Genomic DNA, 23,751 nt, shown 5'->3' on the forward strand with positions numbered 1-23,751 from the left:
TTTTCTAATTTCCCTCCCAAAGGTTTTGTCTTTTTTTGACTATTCCTTCTGGCCCTAGAATCTCCAACTAAAGGAAATAATTTCTCCCAATCCATCCTATCTCTTCCCTTTAATATCTTGAAAACTTGCATCAAATCACCCCTTAACCTTCTAAATTCCAGGGATTTCAACCCTAGTCTGTGTAATCTTGTCTTGTAAAATTTAAGTCTTGCAATCCAATTATCAATCTAGTGAATAAACACTGCACTCTAGATAAACCATCTATGTAGCATATCTTGCATCCTCTGATATAAAGGCCAACATTCCATTAGCCTTTTTGATTATTTTCTGCACATTTTTATGACATTTTAATGATCTGTGTACTTGAGCCCTCACCATTCACTTACTTAATCTATTAATATCTCTGATTTCGCTTGCATCTGCACTGTTTACAATACGACCTATCTTTGGACTGTTATTGAGTGTAAAACTTGTAATCTACTCTGCTGTATTACTGATATTATTTGAAGTATTTGCATTAAGATGTTTCACAACTGTTCCACATTCTGTTCAAAGTTAAGTGCAGCAAGTGATGGCTATGGCTACAGGGCAAATGTTTTAAGAGTTTATAAACAGAGTTTAAGTTTTGACTGAAGTCCCACCTGGAACCACACTACTTTACATTCCCCCAGCAGAGCAAATATTAATTGCTGCAGCCATCTCCTGAATTTGTGGGTGGACATTACGAGACAGATGTGCCAATTCATTTTGATCTTATTCTGTGGGGGTGTGTGCTAAAGTGAATTTAATCAGCATTGAGCTCAATTCTCACAGGCAAACTGCATGCTGCTGCAGTCTCAGAATATATCAACTTCACAGCAGGTTCAAATTTGACAAAATTATTACCTGTCATCTCCTCAGAGAATGGAAGTTTGAGCATTTCTTTTCACGATATAGTTGTGAAGTCTGTAGTGGCTGTGCTACCACCTAGTGGGATTCCTTGGGAAACTTGGAATTGAATTTTTGTTGTTTTTTTAGCAAAGCAATAACAAATGCCTTCTGTGTAGCAATACATTTTTTTTTCAAATTTTCATCGAACAATTGTATTACCAATATTGTAAAAAAAAAAGTGTTTGCACTGGTGTAGTTATTCCATTGTGATTACAATCTGCCAATATAGGTAACATTACAATGGTGTAAGCCGCTTCAGCGCCAATGTAATGTACAGACTAACCAAAGGAGTATTCGCAAGGTTTTGCTGGTGATGTTATTTGCTTAGTGTTAATAAGTCTTACGATATATTCACCATTAGCATGTCAACCTCGGGGATACATTAATTGGATATTCTCTGCTGGTCAGTAAGGAGTCCGTGGTCACATTAGCTGATGTTTTTCTTTTCTAACTTGTTTATTCACTGATGTGAAACACCACTTGGAAGTCATAATTTATTGCCCATCCCTAAATGCCCTCAAGAAGGCGGTGAATTGTCACCTTAAACCACTCTTGCTATAATCGATATAGTGAAGGTATTCCCAAAATGCTGTTGGATAGGGAGTTGCGAAATTTTGAGTGACAGTGAAGGAAAGGTGATTATGTTTCCAAGTCAGAATGGTGTGTAATCTGGAGGGAAACTTGAAGGTGGTGCCCTCATGTGGCTGCTTCCCTTGTTCTTCCAGATATTAGGGTCTTGGATTTGGGAGGTGCTATTGAAGAATGGTGTGTTGCTGCAGTGCTTCTTATAGATCACATACTGTGCAACTACACTAGTGTGCTAGTGATGGGGGGAATGAATGCTTACATTCACAGAAGCATATAAAGTTGGAGTTGGCTGTTCAGCCCATTGAGTCTGCTCCACCATTCAATATGATCATGGCTGATTCTTTATCTCAATACCTATGCTCCCACTCTCTCCCCATATGCTTCAACACCTTTAATGCCTAGAAATGTATTTCTTTCTTAAATACATTGTGACTTCGATTCACAGCCTTAAGTGGTAGAAAATTCACCACTCTGAGTGAAGAAATTTCTCCTCATCTAAATCCTAAATCCCCTACCTCATATCCTGAGTGAGCCCTTGTTCTAGACCCCACCAACCATTATCCCTGCATCCAGTCTGTCCAGCCCTATCAGAATTTTATATATTTCAATGAGATCCCCACTCATTCTTAGAAACTCCAGTAAATACAGGCCAATCACTGCTCAAAACGACAATCCTGCCATCCCAGGAATCAGTCTGGTGAACGTTTGCTGCACTCCCGTGATGGCAAGTATATCTTTTCTTGGGTAAGGAGACCAAAACTGCACACACTACTTCAGGTGTGGTCTCACCAATGCGCTCTACAGCTGCGGTAAGACATCCTTGTTCCTGTACTCAAATCCTCTTGCAGTGAAGGCCAATCAATGGATTGTTATTTTTTTCTGGATGGTGCTGAGCTTCTTGAATGTTGTTGGAGCTGCACACATCCAAACACGTGGAAAGTATTCAAACACACTCCTGATTTGTGCCTTGTAGGTGGTAGGGAGTCTAGAGATGGGTTTTTCAATCCTGAAGTCTGTCTCTGATCTGCCCTGTAACCGCAGTATTTATGTGACCAATGCAACTACGTTCCGGTTCATTGGTGACTTCAAGATGTTGATAGTGGGGCGGGATTTAAAGATAATGACGTTACTGAATGCCAAGTATAAATGATTAGATTCTCTCTTATTGAGAGGTTCATGACTTGGAACCTATGTAGTGCAAGTGTTATTTGTCTAAGGCTGAATGTTCTCTAGGTCTTGCTGCAGGCAGGTACAAACTGTTCATTTTCTGAGTTATTGTGAATGGAGTTGAACACAATACAATTATCAGCGAACATCCCACTTCTGACATTGTTTTGCATGGAATATCATTGTTAAAGCAGCTAAAATGTTTGGGTATAGAACTTCAGCAGCAATGTCCTGAGGATGAGATGATTGACCTCCAAAAACCACTGTCCTCTGCTTTTATGTAAGATTTGTATATCTTCAGACTTCTCAAAAGTGGCAAAGGAAAAGTAAAGTTATGTGGAGTCAATTTCAGTAACTTCATGCAGCAGCATCATGTCTTATTCAAGGCTCTCCTACATCCTCAAATAAAGGAAGCACTGCATTTCTGCACCATGGATTTTGTGGAGGTCTGAAACTATTTATTAGCCTGGAAGACTAGAATTTGTTGTATTTTAAAGCGCTGTTGTGGTGTCAGATTATTAATATAATGAGAAACATATCCTATATTTGGAGGGGAACGGTCTGAATGATCTAACATTTATTTGCAAAACATTTTGAACAGGCTTTTCATTTTTTACTTTTTGTCACAAATTAAGTACTGGATTTAGAAAGTATAACAATATAATTATTAAAAACTGTTTGAACCCCTGCTGTCAGTTGCTCCTCTTCTATGAGCTATAGCATAAAGATGTAAAGCACGCACGAATGTCTTCTGTAATCCCACTGTTTCTAGGCATAATCCTCGGAATGCCTATGCTCCCGGCCTCACCTCAGTAAGGCTTCTCCAGATTAATATTCCCAGTTAACAGGATGGACCAGGCTGCACCACTGATTCAACTCAAACCTTGTGTTTTGCCCTTTGCCTGCTGTAGTCAACATTCCCAATCAGGGGGCTGTGGATCTCTAGGGATCTGTAAGAAAGTTTCACGAGATCTGTCAAATCTTCAGATTGATCTTAAAATTTCTTTCACCTTGACTTCATATATATACAATGCACTATATTTGGTGATCACTGAGGGCATCACTGTTGATGATGCAATTCCTTGAATTGATCACCTTTCTGTGGGTAGATGCAGGATTCAAAGAATTGACAACTTCTGGAGATTTTGGTACCAGGCGTGGAGAATATTCCAGATCTATCATTAAATAATGTAAATATCCTGGTCTGTGTCCCACATTTCAATGTTATTGCAATATCTGGTGAATTGGAATGAGATTTCTGTGCATTTATTTCAAAGTCTTATACCTGCTCTTTATAAATAGATTGATATTATTACATGGAACGTTGAAATAGTCTTTCCTCCAGATGAGCAATTTGAAGGATGTTACCATTTGTAAATGACAAAATAATGGATCAACTTTCATACATTAATAACAGACAGAAGGAGGCCAGGTGGCCATGGTATCTGTGCAGCTCTTTGTTTAATTGTGAAACTATTTTTTGGACAGAAAAATATACTTGTATACTGGGAATCTGTGGAATTGTGACACAGAAGGGGGGACCTCAGATGCACAAATTTTGAAGAACCACTACCCTAGATCTCATTTTTTCTCAATTGTTCTGGATGGTGCTGTGCTGTCTTCCCTTGTGACTGCTGCACTCCCCTTACATAGCTTCATTTCGTACACAATTGTGCCACTATCCCCAATCATTGTCCCATGCTCCTATGAGCAATGACATGGGAGTTTTACTGGTGTTTTTAGCATAGTCGGTCGTTGTCCCTTCATTCGAGGATAAATTCCACTCGGGGTCACAAGGATTTGCTTCCTTTTCTTTCCTTCTCTGTTGCCACTCTGCCTCATCATCAAGGCATTTGGACTCAAAGCATGATGCAGCCATTATGAATGATTGGTAGCAAGCTTTGTGCTTCAAGGAGAGCTTCAGCGTGTCTTTAATGCATTTTTTATGATTTGTCCTCCCCTGGAATATCTACCATTTGGTAAAACCATTCGGGGATTTTCACAGTAACTTCAATGCAATATTAATGTAAGCCTACTTGTGAATAAATACACTTTAAACATTTGAGAGATGACAGAACATGACTTGTTGTGCGAGAGTATTTTCAGTCATCTGACGGTTAATGATCCCAGCTGATATTATTGGATGAATCGGAACCCCGAATGGAACGTGGCTTTATAGATCATCATTTTTTATTAAACCATGGAGAGTATTTACTGAACAGATTCACAGGAGTCTGCTGTTGACTTTTTAACAAAAGATAAAATATTTATTAAGCAAGCAGCATTAACTATATTATGTTAGACAAACAAAAAAATGTTGGAAACATTTCAACAATGACACCAAGAAGAAAATGATTCGAACTCGCGCTATCCCTTTTATCCCAGCAATATCCTTACTGACCCAACCCCCCAGTGAAGAGGTACCACTATTTCCACACCAAGGGGAGAGCTGTTTCAGTTGCAAAGAGCTTTCTTTTCCAGTGGACTTCCGAACTTTCACTCGAAGTCCTTCTACAATTGGTATTTCCCTCGACATCCAGAAAACTAGCTCCAAATTCGCTATTGCCCTGGAGCAATGCACACGAGTTCCTTCAGCTCATTTCTTCAGCAGTTGGGCATCACCTTCAATTGGAGAGAACCTTAGACTTTTCTGCCTTCACATTATGGTATATCCATACCAACTGAATCTAAAACTCCCTCACACTTAACCCGTTGTAAGCCTCACACCCACAATCCTCAGCTTGCACAAACTGTCAACTATTCAAGCTTGACAGTCACATCATCCAAATATATTGCACCACACTCACTGACACACTTCCCTCTCTCTTGCAGGACATGATGGCGCATAATCAAAGGCATTGGTAGGAATAGGCATTACTGACTGCATGCTGGCCTTATTGGCAAGAGCATCATGTCCTCTCTCAATTACAACATTTGCCCTCCCACTGCTGCCACACCACTAGTGCCTTTGCCAGTGTGGTGAGACCATGCCAAGATAGTGCAGTCCGAAACTGGTCCCAGAACTGTTCCAGAGTGTACTCCAAGAGCATCAATAGTCTCCTCCACTGAAAATCTGCAACTTTCCATCAGTTATGCTGAAGCCACTGTGATATCACCTCATGGCAACCTTAGGACCGACAAAGGCACATGGAAGACAAGCACTAAGGCAATGCATGAGGCTGATTAGCTTATCCCTGTATGCAATGTGAATGCTTTAATTTAATAATATTGATTAGACTTTTTGTGTTGGCTATTATTTTTGCTGTGAAGGCAAGGGGATGGTCAGTGTCAGAGGGAGGGTAAGGAGTATGGTTCTGTCGATGCACTGGAATTGCCTTTAAATTAGTTGTTTACATGCAGCTGTGGCATCCCTCCCTCCTCTTCTACTGCCTCCTCTTTCTTATCTTTGTTCTTCTGATCCTCAGCTTCGCACTTATAGGGCAGTGGTGGAAAGGGCTGTTCCTTCATGATCGCAAGATTGAGCAACATGTATCATTCAAAACAAAGCTTGAGACTGCTTCAGCCAAGTTATGCAGCGCTCCTCCATCGGAGTGTGGGCAGTGTTTCAGGAAATGAATGGTCAGCTCTCTCAGATTTTATATGGCAGCTGGGCTCTTAGTGTGTGCATGCTGCCCATGAGTGGGTTGCGAAGCAGAGTCATGAGCCGTGTCATCAGTGGATAGGCGTTGTCGCCTAGTAGTCATCCTTTGGTTTGCTATGGTGTTTGAGATATAGCTGGCACAGTGGACTACCACAGAATAAATGCACCATGATAGTGAACAGGATACCAGGCAGTGATCTGCACAATGCATGGTCTATGATCACACACTGGCTGCATATTAGAGAAGCGGAATTCCTTTTGGTTCAGGTACGTGGTAGACATGAAAAACTGTGCACACAACAAATAGTGCCCTCCATCATAGGGAAGCTTTCAATGCTTGCAAATCTGCCTGCTACTCTCTAGCAAGAGTGACCTCCCTTATGTGACAATCTACTGCAGCCCGTGAGATGTTCCCGATAACTCCAGCAGCAACAGCCTTGAAGGAGCCAGATACTTAAAGGATCATAGCAATGGTTACCTTCTCAGCCAATGGAAACTTGGTCTTTCCCCTGCCTAGGTTAGAGTTGTAGCTGCAGCTAGTGTGAGACTTTGCTGACCACCTCCTCTGTGAAGTGTAGATATCTCAAACACTCTTCATAAATTTCAAGTAACAGAATTGCTCCCTGGACAACTTGGGTGGATATAGTTTCCTATTCCTTCTCTCCACCATCTTCCACTTCCATCAGCTTGACGTGTTCAGTGTAGACTCTGTTCAATTTCCAAACAAACTTCTATTCAGTAACCACTGTCAAAGACAGCTAATTCTGTAATAGCTTCTTTAAACTGCCAATCAAATTGTGAACTTAACCATGGGGGAGTGGGGGGAGGTAGCTAAGTCCCTTGGACTAGTGTAAATAGGGTCTATTTGAACTTGATAGCTTTCAAGTAGCCCTGCAGAGTTCAGGTTTCCTGCCTGTGTGATTCATGCTCCACCTGCAGAAATGGAATCTGTCAGAAATGGGGGAGGGACTTCCCACATCTGGATACCACCCACCATTTAAATCCCACTTGGCATTTTAAAAAATCTCTGAAGTTGACCCAACTCTGTGAAAATCCAACCCAACGTTTCAGGTCAGGGTCTCCACACAGCTGTCTGACCGGCTTAAGTATTTCTAGCATTTTCTGTTATTGCTTTGGTATTTTTCTATAGTGACAGGGCTCAACAGCCTCTCTAATGACTGCAGCAATGTTTGATGCTCAAAAAGCATTCTTTTCAAAAATAAAATGATTCCCTTGTGGTCTGGATTCCTGCTGTCATCAGCCAGGATAAAAATTATTAGTTAAAACTCCAGCCAACTGGTTCCAGTTCCTCCTCCTCCACCTGATCCACCTCACTCCATATATCACCCAGTGTACTCTCCTAACCTAGCTGTCAGTGTGAATAATGCTTGGAACAGTTAGATGGAGGTGGGGGCTGCTGATAAATGTGAGGTTCTGTCTGGCTTGGTATGTATCAGCAGTCCCAGAATCAGATTTAGTTTCATGTGACATCCCTGAAGAAAAGGATGTTACAATTGTGTATTCAGTAGAACTTTAGGACATTATTTACAAGAAAGATCAATGGGGATTTGTACTGTGGTTTATGTTAAAGAGTCAGCAAGTGAGTAAGCAAATAGCACAGGGAATAAGAGCAGTGAAAGTGTACTGCAGACCTTCAGCTGGGAGTGTGCTTCCTATTATTCAATCCCTTCTCTTCTCAGTGGCCGATCTGCTGAGGATCATCATGGCTGACTCCTCCGTAGAAGCACAAAAATAGATGGCAGGGCCTCGTCTTTTACGATTTCTCTCTCCTGTTGAGCATCAGCTTTCAGAAGGTGTAGATTTGGGCAGCAATTGAAAGTTGTCAGTAAGAGCATGCAGGAAGAGCATACAGTAATCATAATTATAACCATGTAGCACCCAAGTACAACGGTTGTTAGAGGGAGAGGCATGTTGTTAGAGGAAGGAGCCTTTGGAAGAAGAAGATTGTTGCCATGAGCATAACCCTGTTTCATAGTGAGAACTATTCGAAGTACAAGAAGACTGTGCGAGGGAGGGGGTAGCTGTGTGTGTGTAATCTGTGCCTCACGCATTCTAAATATCTTTAAGCTATTTTTTCTTTGATTCCTCTCATGGTAACAATGCTGCTTTTAACCATTTTCTGCTCTCCAGTTAAATACCTTGCAGGTTATTTGATTTCTTTATCTGTTTGTGTTGCTTTTTTCTCCCTATCTATTCCTCATTCCAGTCCATCTGTAATATCTTGAGAAAAATTGATACACAAGGGCAGCTTACCTGCCCCCCTCACAGAGGCTAACTGGCCTACTGAATGTTTCTCAAATTTTCACCCATAATTTCCCATTGAATGTATCCCTTTCAACTGCTACAGCCTTAAAACACAGTTGCTGGGAGCTCAGTCACCCCTGGAAACAAAGGTGGATCGGCACACTAATGGTACAATGTATGCAGATGCCACAATTCTCATTTTCTGTCCATCGGAGGCTCCACCTAAACATTGGATCTTTTCATTTTTGAATGGAGAGTGAATGTAATTCGGTTGAAGGAATCAAAAACAAATGGATATATAACAGCTCAGGGAGGGGAAAAAAGGGGTAAGTTTTGATATCAAGATGAGAAATAGATGAAATTGATCTTCATAAATCTGCAACATAGTCACAAGCAGTAGGATAAACTCTATGAACTTTTATTCACTCATGCCTTCCTCATTTTCTTATAGGATTTGTTTGGCAATAACCTTTCCTTTGAAGTTCAAAATATATTAGAATCATAGTCTTAAAGCACAAAAGAAGACCATTCCTCACATCATCCCTCTGCCGGCTCTTTGAAAGCATTTCCATTTGGTACCAGTCTCCTACTCCTTCCCAATAACCTCTCACTTCAAGTATTTATCCATTTCCCGTTTGAGAGTTACCTTTGCTACTTCGTATGTTTGAACCTAGCAAAATTATTTCCCATTCAATTTGAATATTAGACTGCATAAAGTTGAATTAGAGAAACCAATTAAAGTTTCTTCAAATGTAAGAGTCAGGAGCAATTATACCTTAGCTGTATTTTTGATTTGATGTTGAAATGTTAATACGTCCTGAAAGGTTTGATATTAATAAATAGGGTTTGTATACCCTACTTGAATTTAGTGCACTCAAGGCAAATTATCTCAATGTCACTTCCATCTCGCATGATAACATAATTGTTGAAAATGGATGTTTGCTGGGCTTTGTCCTTTTTAAAGTTTGTTTATTAGTGTCACAAGTAGGCTGACATAAACACTGCAATGAAGTTACTGTGAAAATCCCCTCGTCGCCACACTCCGGCGTCGATTCAGGGACACAGAGAATTTAGCATGGCCAATGCACCTAACTAGCATGTTGTTTGGACTGTGGGAGGTAACCGGAGCACTCGGAGGAAACCCATGCAGACTCAGGGAGAACATGCAGACTCCACACAGACAATGACGCAAGCTGGGAATTGAACCCGGGTCCCTGACGCTGTAGGCAGCAGTGCTAACCGCTGTGGCAATGTGCCACAGCACCATATACTGCTGTTTGCATAACAATGCATTTTTTTAAACTTCTAACAGTAAGCAGCATCTCAGGAAAAAACTGAAAATAGTACATCTGCAAGTAGAAACATACGTTGTTTTGATGCAAACAAAAGTAATAAGTTGATGCATCTAAGGACTACAGTAGCACTCTCCAGTCTGCAGACAGAACTGCTGGACAAATTATTTCATTTTGGTTCCCCTTAGCCTCTGCTTAGTTAATAATTATAATGTGACCTTATACCTGTCCTGAAAATAGTTCAATTTGTTGCAAGAAGGCAGCACAAGTACATTTTAACCCTTAAAGTGCCAAACGTTTGAGCACAATACATCGTTCATTTCATATTATAATATAGAAGAGTGAACCTTATCACAGAATGCATATTAGCAAATGTGAGTTTGGCGTTGGCTGAATGATGTTTCAATATCTGTACATGTTCATCCTGATAGATTTCAATGGCAATGTTAATCGAGTGCACTGGGTGAGACATGCAGCATGAGTGAGCTGGTACAGAGGGCAGTGGCAGAGAAGGAACAGGAATCAGCTGTACAGAGAGTCACACCTCTGCAAAGAGCAGGAGAGTTGCTTTTTTCAACCAACAACAACTTGCATTTATACAGTGCCTTTAAACATGTTAAAACATCACCAGATGTTTGCATTACCATACAAAATTTAACACTCAGCCACATAAGAGGATATCAGGATTGGTAACTAAATGCTTGACCAAACAGATAGATTGACAGGATCATCATAAAGGAGGTGGGGAGGTGTTGTGCGTGACAATTCCAGAGCTTGGGCCTTAGGCAGCTGAATACACAGCCACCAACGATGGAGTGGTTAAAACCTAGAATGCACAAGACTCCAGATTTGGAGGAGTGCAGAGAGCTTCAAGCATTGTAGAGCAGAGGAGTGAGAGATGAAACCATGGAGGGATTTAAAACCAGAATGAGAATTTTAAAATCAAGGCATTGCAGGATGGGAGCCAATAGGTTTCATTGCATTACATACCTTTCCTGAAACACTTCCTCTTGTACAGTTTCTCACTGAGTGGCGGTTGCAGGCAGACTCAGCAGATATCACAATACTTGTTCCAACACAAAACCAGGATTGGGAACTCGGGAATCTTATTAGTCACGTGCAGGGAAGAGCGTGTGAACTTCTTGAAAGTTGAACTTTAAATCGTCTAGTCGATGCACTCCTGCCTCGGAATGATTTTACTTGATTGATTTAGACTGGCACAGCCAATTATTGACAAATACTGACTTGAGGGCAGAACAGTGATGTCACTAGAACTTCCTGAGTTTGCAATGCGGTCAATGATTGGAAGCAGCCTCATGGCAACAAGCTAGGGGAACCAGCAAGGCTCCTTTTAGCTTCTGCCCCCACCTCAGAGTGATGGGTGGCAGAGGATTACAGTTCAGCTGCAAGCAATTCTACCATGGGCTCCCTTTTATAAGGGTGGCCATGCTTATTTTAACCGTTTTCTCTAAAGTCTTTGGACGATGCCTTCTTGTTGAAACAGCCTCATGGTCCTCCACCTACATTTCCCACTTGTCCTGATGGAGCTGCCGACAACCCACAACATTTAGCATTCCAATTGGCCCTCCCACATACCCTGCCCATCATTCCTAATTGGACCCAGGCATTCTATAAATTGGTCACCTCTGGGAAGATTGTGTAGGCAGGCGGGATTTATGCCATTAGCTTTGAAACCTGCATGTGGTCCTGAAGCCTGAGTATCTTGTAAATTGGAAAGAGTCCACCCCAATTCTAATCTGTACAGTGCAGCCCCGTTTTAACGCGATGGTTGGGGTCCATAAAATGTTATCGCGAATGTTATCGGGGTCGCGCTAAATCACTAAACCGGAAATAGCAAAAAAATGAGTCCATTGCGTCATCGCGTCATGTCCGATTTCGCGCTAAATCGGGGCGCGTAAAATCGAGGTTCCACTGTATTTCCTTATGTTATGATATGGAGATGCCAGCGTTGGACTGGGGTGAACACAGTAAGAGTTTTAACAACACCAGGTTAAAGTCCAACAGGTTTATTTGGTAGCAAATAGCATTAGCTTTCTGAGTGCTGCTCCTTCGTCAGATGGAGTGGAAATCTGCTCTCAAACAGGGCACAGAGACACAAAATCAAGTTACAGAATACTGAGTAGAATGCGAATCCCTACAGCCAACCAGATCTTAAAGATACAGACAAATGTGAGTGGAGGGAGCACTAAGCACAGGTTAAAGAGATGTGTATTGTCTCCAGACAGGACAATCTTGTCTGGAGACAATACACATCTCTTTAACCTGTGCTTAGTGCTCCCTCCACTCACATTTGTCTGTATCTTTAAGATCTGGTTGGCTGTAGGGATTCGCATTCTACTCAGTATTCTGTAACTTGATTTTGTGTCTCTGTGCCCTGTTTGAGAGCAGATTTCCACTCCATCTGACGAAGGAGCAGCGCTCCGAAAGCTAATGGTATTTGCCACCAAATAAACCTGTTGGACTTTAACCTGGTGTTGTTAAAACTCTTACTTTCTTTATGTTAACAGATCTTGTATTTCCCACAATGACCCTTAAGTTCATTAGTACTTTCAATTTCCCTTAAACTTCAGTCATGTTAGTTTTGTTACACAAACGCTTGGCTAGCTTAATTAGGTTATTTTCGTTATTTGTTTCGGAGTCGGTTTCTGTGATATTCCATTATGGAATGAAATATTTGTTCCAGCTTTCCACCTTCTCGAAGTAGTTTGAGGACAGATGTCCCCCTTTCTGCAGGCTAATCTTTCAGGTGTGGGCTCTTACCTTTTTGTATCTGGTCGGTCCTCAAACCCTGGGAAGTCAGCAGCTCTAACATATCTTCCTGAGTTATCAATAGTGACACAGTGCATCAGTTCCTATCTTTCATATAAAAATGTCATTTTGCTCTAAAGTGCTATGATTTGGATGTTATGCTATCATGTTATCTTACATGAACTGAGACTTAATAATACGAGACTGTAGAAATGTTAACTGCTAATGAAAGTTCCCAGACCTATGGAATCACTGCTGCAATTATCATGATGAATCCATCTTGTAGTCACCATTACTTTGCTATTTCCTAATATTTCATTGATCAGTATATTTTGGCTGGGATTCTCCAGCCTCATCCGCCACTGGGATTCTCCAGTCTCGCTGCAGTGAATGGAGTTTTAGTTGGGTTCCAAATTCTCTGTTCGACATTGGTAAATTCCGGCTTTTATCTCCCAATAAGATGTGTACCACCAGCAGAGGTACTGAGCAGAGTGGAGACACTGCATTAGAGCAAGTTTAAAGAAAGTCAAAGGGCAAGTCACTTGGGGCTACTTCTGTGCTTGCTCTTGCTACTTGACAGTATTAGAAGAAGCCTGAAAACATCAAACTCTTCTGTAAATTGTGGAACAAAATAAAGGGAAGGGATGAATATGTTTAAAGGGGCATCATTCATATGGAGACTGGCAGCCTTTTTTGGTTTGATGTGGGAGAACTACCAGTGATGGCACAACTGAACTGCATAATGGAGGGTCAAACTGTTGGGGGACAATTCCTGCTGTCAATTAACTTGATGCAATAGTCAATGTGATAATACTTTTAAATGAAACCAATTCATAATTCTATCAATCGGCATTATTGAAATAAAGTATGGCAGCCAGCATTTCTTTCATCTCCTGCACACGTTTAACCATTGTAATATTATTGCACATTGAATGACTTTAAATGTCACAATTTCACTATAACTGATTGCTTGAGATGTTTTAAACAATTTGGAACACAGAATTATTTTTTCTAGTAGTGTATAATTACGGTGGTTGAATCTTCCCCTTTTAAAGTAGAAATGAAGATGCATCAATATATGAATCATTTAATTTATCAGCTTTTCCACGCTAACCTTTTCTTAAAACATTCAAATTGAGCGACATGCATCTGTTTTCCATTTACATTGTATTAAAGTCTGCTTGATAGAGGTTGAATAATATATTAGTTTAAACAAGAGTTGGGTGAAGTTCAATAATAAGTGACCCCAATTTACTGGAAATGGGGACTTTGTGGTATGTCCCCCCCCCCCAATAAATTGATGCAAGTGGGAACTGATAATGCCAATGAGATATCTAGACCCTTGGTGACTTAGAGGACTGATTGTCTATCCCCTTAGACATTTAAGGATTGAAAAAGAAACAACAGAATTATTGAAAAAGATGGTGAATTAAAATCAAGTACATGATAAAAAATAGAAAATTGGATTGAGATGGAGGAAAAACAAAGAAAACAATTTTATTAATTTTAAAAATCTCTAATGCCAATTTAATACCTGGTGGAACAAGACCCCACAGTTTAAATTGTCGACCTTGGGCCAGAGACATTAGGCCCTATTTTACCATTTTGATTCTAAGTGCTGGGGAGACTTGAGTGTTTCAGATTCGACTTTTAGACCCATTCTCCGGCACCCCCATCCGCACTCTGCCTGCAAAAGTATCGGCGAGTCCGAATCGCATTGCACAAGCCTGTGGGCAGGGTCTAACGCACCCAAAACCCTGCAGCTCCGATCGGCGCCTCCAACTGCGCATGCTCAGAAAAAAAAATTATAGAATGCGGCTCCCCTACCACTTCGCCCCCTGAGCTGACAAACTAAAAAATTAAATAAAAAATTGCTTGCAATGGAATACATTTTGGTTTCTTCCAGAAAATATGCAATTGATTTGTGTGGAAAATCTTGCCAATTGAAGGACATGGGATTAAAGGGGAAGTAGATGTGTGGATCAGAAATCGGCTGTGAGATAGACAGCAAAGAACCATAGTGAACTCTTATTACAAAAATAAAATACTACCAATGCTGGAAATCTGAAATAGAATTACAGGTGGCATAAAACTGGGAAATATATTATACAGCGGGGAGGACAGAAGCAGTCTTCAAGAATACGTATAGACAGGTGAAAAGAGCAGGCTCAGAGTAGATAAAATTTAATTTGGCACTAAGTGTGAAGTGATGCATTTTGGAAGAACAATTGACAAGAGGCAATTGGAATTAAATAGAATATGAATTAGTATAATTTTTTAAAAGGCTGCCAGAAAAGAGAGAACTGAGAGTTCACACATGCAAATTTTCAAAGGTGGCGAGGCATGTTCATAAGGTAATTTAAAATAGAAATCATGGAATGTTTGAGTCTTTATATCTAAACTCTAGAGGAATAGAATATAAAAACGAGGAAGTTACAGCACAGTTTGTGAAATCATTGATTGGACCTCAGTTGTGTCCAATTCTGGATATTACACTTTAGAAGGACGTCAAGGCTTAGGAAAGGGTCCACTGGAGATTTAGTAGAATAGTCTCAAGGATGAGAGAATTTGGATATGTGGGAGACGACCAAAACTTTTTTAAAAATTCTTTCATGGGACACGGGCGTCGCTGGCTGGCCAGCATTTGTTGCTCATCCCTAGTTGCCCTTGAGAAGGTGGTGATGAACTGCCTTCTTGAAACGCTGCAGTCCATGTGCTGTAGCTTGACCCACAATGCTATTAGGGAGGGAATTCCAGGATATTGACCCAGCAACTGCAAAGTGTGCCCCAATGTTTCTTTATTTTCAAAACAACATTTCAGAGAAGAAATAAAAAAGGCGCATATCAACAAAGAACAAAGAAAATTACAGCACAGGAACACGTCCTTCGGCCCTCCAAGCCTGCACCGACCATGCTGCCCGACTTAAACTAAAACCCCCTACTCTTCTGGGGACCATATCCCTCTCTTCCCATCCTATTCATGTACTTGTCAAGACGCCCCTTAAAAGTCACTACCGTATCCGCTTCCACTACCTCCCCTGGCAACGAGTTCCAGGCACCCACTACTCTCTGTGCAAAACATCTGCCTCGTACATCTCCTTTAAACCTTGCCTCTCGCACCTTAAACCTATGCCCCCTAGTAATTGACTCTTCCACCCTGGGAAAAAGCTTCTGACTATCCACTTTGTCCATGCCTCTCATAATCTTGTAGACTTCTATCAGGTCACCCCTCAACCTCCGTCGCTCCAGTGAGAACAAACCAAGTTTCTCCAACCTCCTCATAGCTAATGTCCTCCATACCAGGCAACATCCTGGTAAATCTTTTCTGTACCCTCTCCAAAGCCTCCACATCCTTCTGGTAGTGTGGCGACCAGAATTGAACAATATATTCCAAGTGCGGCCTAACTAAGATTCTATAAAGCTGCAATATGAATTGCCAATTTTTAAACTCAGTACCCCAATGAAGGCAAGCATGCTGTATGCCTTCTGATTACCTTCTTCACCTGCATTGCCACTTTGTAACCTGTGTACCTGTACACCCAGATCCCTTTGCCTATCAATATTCTTAAGGGTTCTGCCATTTACTGTATATTTCCTATCTGTGTTAGACCTTCCAAAATGCATTACATTACATTTGTCCGGATTAAACTCCATCTGCCATCTCTCTGCCCAAGTCTCCAACTGATCTATATCCTCTGATGGTCCTCACCGCTATCCACAAATCCACCAACCTTTGTGTCATCCGCAAACTTACTAATCAATCCAGTTACATTTTCTTCCAAATCATTTATATATATATTACAAACAGCAAAGGTCCCAGCACTGATCCCTGAGGAACACCACTTGTCACAGCCCTCCATTCAGAAACACACCCTTCCACTGCTACCCTCTGTCTTCTTTGACCGAGCTAGAGGACATGAATATAAGATAGACACTAATTAATGCAATGAGGAATTAAATAAAAAAACTTATTTCCTCAGAGTGATTAGAATATGGAACTTGCTTTCACAAGAATTAGTTCAGGTGACTAGTAAAGATGCAGTCAAGGTGAAGCTAAATAAACAGATAAGGGAGAAAGGAATAGAGGGATATGTTAATTGGGTTAGAAAAAGAATGATGGGAGGTATCTCACGAGGAGTATAAATGCCAGCATCGACCTCTTAGACCCAATGGCCTGTTTCTGTGCAATAAATATTTTGTAACACAGATAAACTTTTATTGAGCATCCATGTAACTGGTTTAAACTATTTGCCTGTTACCAGGAGATCAGCAGTCATAGAAACCCTACAGTGCAGAAAGAGGCCATTCGGCCCATTGAGTCTGCACCAACCACAATCCCACCCAGGCCATATCCACTCACTAACCCCTCTAACCTACGGATCCCAGGATATTAAGGGACAATTTAGAATGGCCAATCAACTTAGCCCGCACATCTTTGGACTGTGGGAGGAAACTGGAGCACCCGGAGGAAACCCACGCAGACACAGGGAGAATGTGCAAACTCCACACAGACAGTGATCCGAGCCGGGATCGAACCCAGGTCCCTGGAGCTGTGAAGCAGCAGTGCTAACCACTGTGCTACCGTGCCGCCCTTCAGGCCTGTTTAACATTAATGATTTTAGTCCAGATTGCCAATTTTGCTTCTTTAAATTCCTAATATACAGATATAGTTATGAATGAAAAACGGTCTCCACTGCTTTAATTGACATGCAGAGACTGATTTTTAAAACCCATCTTTCAATGTATCCTGGCTTGGCAGCCTCTCTAGTTATTGATTGTGAACTAATCAACATTGCAAAAAAGAATAAAGAGAGCTTCCTGCACATTTTAATGAGCAGAAATGTGAGAATGTGGAACCCAGCCAGAGATTAAAGCTGACCTTAAAGTGACAGAACAGACTACACCTTTAGACAATATTTTATCAATTTGTATTATGAATCGAATAATGCACACAGCTCTCAGCTCCAGTTTGCAAGACAGGACACCTTCTTGATTAGTAATTCTTTGAAGTACGTTTTGAGATTTATAACTGTTGATTTCCAATCAGGATCTTTTTTGCTGGCATTTCACACAATAAGAAGTTGTTCAGAACTTACAAAAAGGTTGTATTCAGTAAAAAGCTCATAGGTTTTGATTTGTTTCAGATAGTGGAAAGAGGATTAAGATGGAAATATCATTTGGTGCTTTCAAATTGAAAGACATAAATAATGATATAAACTTCTTTAGTTCACTTCACATAAGAACCTGAGAGAGTACAAAATTGATTAGTCGCAAGCCATGATTTTTATTTTGATCGCTTCCTCCTGCAGTGACTTTTACATGTTTCAGTTACTTGATGGACCATTATTTTCTCGAGTACCTGACACTTCCACGGTCATCGGTGTACTGCAACTGATCTACAATGTACTATCCCGTTGGTTTCCTGGAACTTGCAATTACCTTCACAGTCAAGACTATCTTCGCTGAGGGTGAAATCATGCTGTGAGATATTGGTTCTGCGTGAAGTCCCCCAGTCAACTATATTAATTTAAAAATTTTATATTTAAAAGTGGAATTCTGGGGACCATATCCCTCTATTGTATGCGACTATCATCCAGACTAAATTTATCTTCTACAAGACCCCTATGAGTCCCATCTCTGGTGCCATCAGTATGTTTTGTAAGATGCAGACTTACAGTACTTCTCAGTATCAGAATTAAGTTCACAAGTGTTACAACTTGCTTTCGCAGTCTAAAGAGATTGAAGATAAAAGTTGATTTTGCCAAGTGAAAACAGCCTCCCTAATAAAGGGCAACTTGCTTTGATACTTCAGTTGTCAGCTAAGTGACTGGACAATGATGTGTCTTCCTGCATCCGCATTCATCCTCCATTCCTTCTTGCGTCCTCTCCACCAACCTCACTGCCCCAGCTGTGGTGAGACTGCTGTGGATAAATTGCTGGGAGCAGGGAATTTTATTTATGCAGGATCGGGCACATTACTCCACAGCTGTAGATCTACTTCATGTGGCAGTGGACTGGGTGAGATTATGGATTTTGCAACACCATTCTGTTCATATGTAATCATAATTACATTTGTTTCCTGCCTTACAGAAAGTCCATGGGAAATGCCTCCAGTAGTGACAGCGATACATTCATTTGAGGGACAAGCACCAGGTGACCTGAGCTTCCAAGCGGGTGATAAAATCACAGTGACATCCCGAACTAATTCTCAGTTTGATTGGTGGGAAGGAAACCTCCGAGGCAATGTTGGCATTTTTCCAGCCAACTATACATCTGTTCCTCAAGACTATTGATTGTGAATCACACATTTAACATTGCCAAATAGTGCCCTTTGGTTTATTATAGCGTTTATAATATTTACTATATTGGATGAACAAATTTGATCTTTAAATATACACAACAAAATAGATACCTGCAGCTTTAATAATTTCATCTTCATAAACCAGAAGTGCCAAGCTTACAAGATTCTTAAAGGGTTGCACTACATTCTAAAGTCCTCACTTCATATTTTGATATCAATGACAAAACAAATTATGGATACAATTTCCACTTATGTGAAATACCTTTATTAACCCACTAAGCAATGGTATATACTTACAATACCAGTTTCTTAGCAAGATCCCCATGCAGGAGCTCATTCCCGGGTTGTTGGATCACTGAACAGTTTCTTCCACATAACTTCCCATGACTGGCTGAGTCACACTTCCTGTCTGCAGCCACAATATCCTTCAGAGCTGTGGCTTTACACTTTTCTGACCCTGGTCTCTTAGCGTATAAGGTAATATCTTAAAATCGAGTCATCTGATTGAATTAGCAATCCCATCCTAGTATTGAAAGTTTGTTTATTAGTCACAAGAAGGCTTGCATTAACACTGCAATGAAGTTACTGTAAAAATCCCCTAGTCGCTACACTCCAGCACCTGTTCAGGTACACTGAGGGAGAATTTAGCATAGCCAATGCACCTAACCTACACACCTTTCAGACTGTTGGAGGAAACCAGAGCATCCGGAGGAAACCCACGCAGACACGGGGAAAACGTACAAACTCCGCACAGGCAATGACCCAAGCCCAGAACTGAACCTGGGTCCCTGGAGCTGTGAGGCAGCAGTCCACCTGAACGAGGTCATTTCCGACTCTCACAAGGGATTGTCTCCAGGTATCATCCAACAATAGATGTGATTTCTGTATCTTGGTAAGGCAGAAAGAAAACCATTCACACACATCTGAGAGGCCAGTGTGTGTGTGCGTACTCTGCCCAACTGCTATACTTTCCTGCAGGTCAGCTATAGGCCTCAGCATTGACTGCGATGGGCCACAATCTTTTCCCTTTGTCCGATGTCCCACCACCTGGTGTTAAGGTCAGGACTGATCCATCTCACAAGCATAAAGATCAAACAAATTAAAAGGTAAGGTGGCCTTTACAGCATAACATGAATACACAATTTTAGATGCCTTGCAGTACGCATGACAGAAATTCATAAATGGCTGGATTCCCCCTCCCTCCATGCTGCTGAAAATCAATGGGCTTTTGGCTGGTCCACCTCAACCCCACAACAAACCTTGCCAGGATGAGGCCAGAAAATCCTCACTAAAATAAAATAGTGCCTTAAAAGCTGAAGGTGTTCATCAATATTACATAAATGCCAAGATTAGGTTGCTTAGCATTGACATTTTTATTTCTCTGATATACATTTTCTAGAACATGTTTATACACTTTGTACAATTAAAATTGATACTTTTGAGGATCGTCCGGCACACCTAAATAGAACCAAATGGCATTAACAGCTCACTCGTTTGTGACAAAAATTTATGTTCAAGTTGGAATGGAAGATTTGTACATAATAAATATTCATTCTAATTCTGTAATGTTTAATCAAGAAAATACAGTGGTCATTCGAGCAATAAGTAAAAGAATTGCCAAAAAAGGTATAAACATAAAATGACAATTTATCTACAATTATCTAGGTCTACTTTGAAAATTCTTACTGCACTTTTTAAATTTAAAATACAGAATTATGGTGGTGGATTATTGCAAAATGATCTTAAGGCAAAAATCTGAATATTAAATATGTTGACAAATGGCACTTAAAATGCAATAAAGTGAGATGATAAAAATCACATGTTTGGAGAAGTAATTAATTATAATCCAAGAACCGTAAGAGTGTGTGTGTGTGTGACCTCTCTGGGATGTAGATTATCAGACCCTGGGGATTTATCAACCTTCAATCCCATCAATTTCCCCCAAACCATTTCCCTACTAGTACTGATTTCCTTCAGTTTCTCCCTCTCACTAACCATTTCAGTTGTGATATTTGTGTCCTTCTTTGTGAAGACAGACCCAAAGTATATATTTAGTTGGTCAGCCATTTCCTTGTTCCTCATTATAAATTCCCCTATTTCTAACTGTAAGGGTGTCTTCATCAATCTGTCTCTGTTCACATGCCTGTAGAAACTTTTACAGTCAGTTTTTACATTCCACACAAGCTTACTCTTGTACTATATTTTCCCCTTCTTCATCAATCCCTTTGTCCTCCTTTGCTGAATTCTAAACTGATCCCAATCCTTAGGTCTATTTAGGCCATTTTGTATGTCTCAACCTTAGGTCTAATACTATCTCCAATTTCCCTTGTAAGCCGCGGATTGACTACCTTTCCCGTTTTACTTTTGCGCCAGACAGGAATGAACAATCCTTGCAGTTCACCCATGTGCTCTTTGAATGTTTGCCATGGCCGATCCACCATCATCCCTTCAAGCAATATTCCCCAATCCATCATAGTCAACTTGCACCTCATACCACTGTAGTTTCCTTTATTAAGATTTAGTAAACTAGTCTCAGAATCACTCTCCATCTTGATGAAGAATTCGACATATTATGGTCACTCATCCCCAAGGAGGCTCATACAATTAGATTGCCAATTATTCTCTTCTCATTACACAATACCCAGTATAGTTGCTTTCTCAACCTATTGGTCCAGAAAACCATCCTGTACACTCCAGAAATTCCTCCTGTACAACATTGTTACTAATTTATTTGCCCAACCTATATGCAAATAAAAGTTATTTATAATTCTAGATGTTCCTTTATTGAATGCATCTCTAATTTCCTGTTTGTAATTCCCAACATCTCCACTACAGTTTGGGGGTCTATAAACACCCCGTCTATTTTTGTTCCTTGGTGTTTCTCAGCTCTTCCCACACAGATTCCACATTGTTGGAGCTAATATCCTTCCTCACTATTGCGTTAATTTCCTCTTTAACTAGCAATGCAACTCCACTGCCTTTTCCTTTTTGTCTGTCCTTCCTAAATACTGAATACCCCTGATAATTTCTTATCCCTGGTCACCCTGCAGCCATGTCTCCCATAATCCAGATGATATCATACCTGTTTGTATCTATTTGCACAAGTAATGCATCTATTTTATTGTGAACACTCCATGCATTAAGGCACAAGGTATCATGCCAACTGCCTGCAGACTCAAGTGAAGCTTGCGGACTCGCACATACAGAAACTATTTGCAGTGGTCAGAAAGGAGTTTGTCACTTAAACTGATACCCCTTTTGGTTAATGTGCCTCTCCCAATTCCACTTTGGTGCACTTATCACCATGCAGTCAACCGTACCCAGCACCCGGGGAAGTCTGCAACCAAGTCAAATCCTGTTGCCTTCTGTCTGCCATGCAGCGGCTGTCTTGAATGAGATAAATTGTCCCACCCTGGCAACAAAGGGCATCTGTGAGCTGATGAATGTACCCATGTGCTGCTGACTGGAATTCCACAGAGCTAAACTGCAAAGCCTCAGAATGGGCTGCCACAGAGAAATATCAAAACTTCAAGGCGATCATGAGTGTAATTCTCTCAAAGCCCCTTTGCTGCTGTCTTGTTGCATAAGGAGGCAAAGCTCAGCCACCACCTCTCTGGAAGATGCCACCTTTCCGGCATTGCCTCTCGGTTATGTTCAGGTAAGTTACTCTGTTCCTGTAAACCCTTTTGCGTGAGTCACCAACCACTACCTCATCGTCTTTTCGCAAGCACTCGGCTTCTTGGTTCCTTCTGCCCTTGGACCTCTGAATACGGAGAATAAGACATCTCAGAATGATGCTGCACCTCTGCCTCTGTACTGAAGGTAGCCTAGCGCTGCACTCATAACAAAATTAACATTTGTAAAGGGGTTCCTAACTGGTGAAGGTTCTGAGGCTGCAGCTGTGCTGGGTGTAGCCTACACAGCCTCCTCCATTCACTCACCGCCCACCCCTCTCCCTCTTCCTCCCTGGCAGAGAATCCTTGGCTTGCAGACAAGCTTTGGCAGTTTTAAAAGTTCAGAAATAAATTGCACCATTCCAATCCAGCATTATTCCCAAGCTGGCGAATCATCACACTTCGAATGAGGAGACCTGTTTTTTTTTTACAGGTTCATGAACCGCGTTTAATGGTGTGCATTAGGAAAAACGATTTTCAATTACCTTTCGTTATGGTCACTCCCTCCAACGTCAGCAGAGGTGAGTGCACATTTTACACATGAGGCCTTCCCAACCCACAGACTGACACAAAAATGATATGGGTCAGGAAGGCACAGACAAATTTTCTCCTGCAAAAAAGAAATAAATTCTATGTTTTGCAAGCCGATTCTGCCTCCGCACGGAGACAAAAATATGGTCTCCAGGTTTCCCTATATGACACAAACCATCCTCTCGGGACAAAGATTTGAGGAAATGGAACAGAATCAAGAATCCATCTTCAGTTGGCAAAAACACAGGCCACATCGCAACCAATGGAATTCCGAATATGACCACCAGTGATTCAATAGAATAAATAAGTGCCTGTGTTCAGAAAGCTTGATCTTCACAGTAAGCAGAGACCCAAGCGCTATCTGCAAGTAATTGGGATTCGATCTATATCAGTTTATCAAGTTTAGTGCACACACAATGTTGATAAATGCCTGATAATTGGGGTGCTAAAAGCAGCGCACAAGAATTTGAACGCCCTGATCTCTATTGCTCAATTTTACACTGGAATAAACACGGCAAGTCACCAAGAGGACATTCAGAACAATTAAAGAAAAATTTACTTCCATCAATTAATAACCTTCCTTTCAGGAATTCAAATTCCGTTACAATATCCTTATACTTTCGCCTAAACTGT

The 23,751-nt window shown here is 40.9% G+C and overlaps 1 protein-coding gene across 2 annotated transcripts in view; it reads left to right on the forward strand.

Annotated features, from left to right (window-relative positions):
• Positions 1 to 20,723, forward strand: part of sh3yl1 (SH3 and SYLF domain containing 1) — a 143,812-nt gene extending 123,089 nt beyond the window's left edge. For both annotated transcript variants that reach the window (XM_078213216.1, XM_078213215.1), the window contains one exon: positions 18,703 to 20,723. In XM_078213216.1, the coding sequence (XP_078069342.1) occupies positions 18,703 to 18,905 (203 nt within the window). In that variant the 3' untranslated portion in view covers positions 18,906 to 20,723. The remainder of the gene's footprint in view (positions 1 to 18,702) is intronic.
• Positions 20,724 to 23,751: the final 3,028 nt, after the last annotated feature.

This window comes from Mustelus asterias, chromosome 5 (assembly GCF_964213995.1).
Source record: "Mustelus asterias chromosome 5, sMusAst1.hap1.1, whole genome shotgun sequence".
Lineage (NCBI taxonomy): Eukaryota > Metazoa > Chordata > Chondrichthyes > Carcharhiniformes > Triakidae > Mustelus > Mustelus asterias.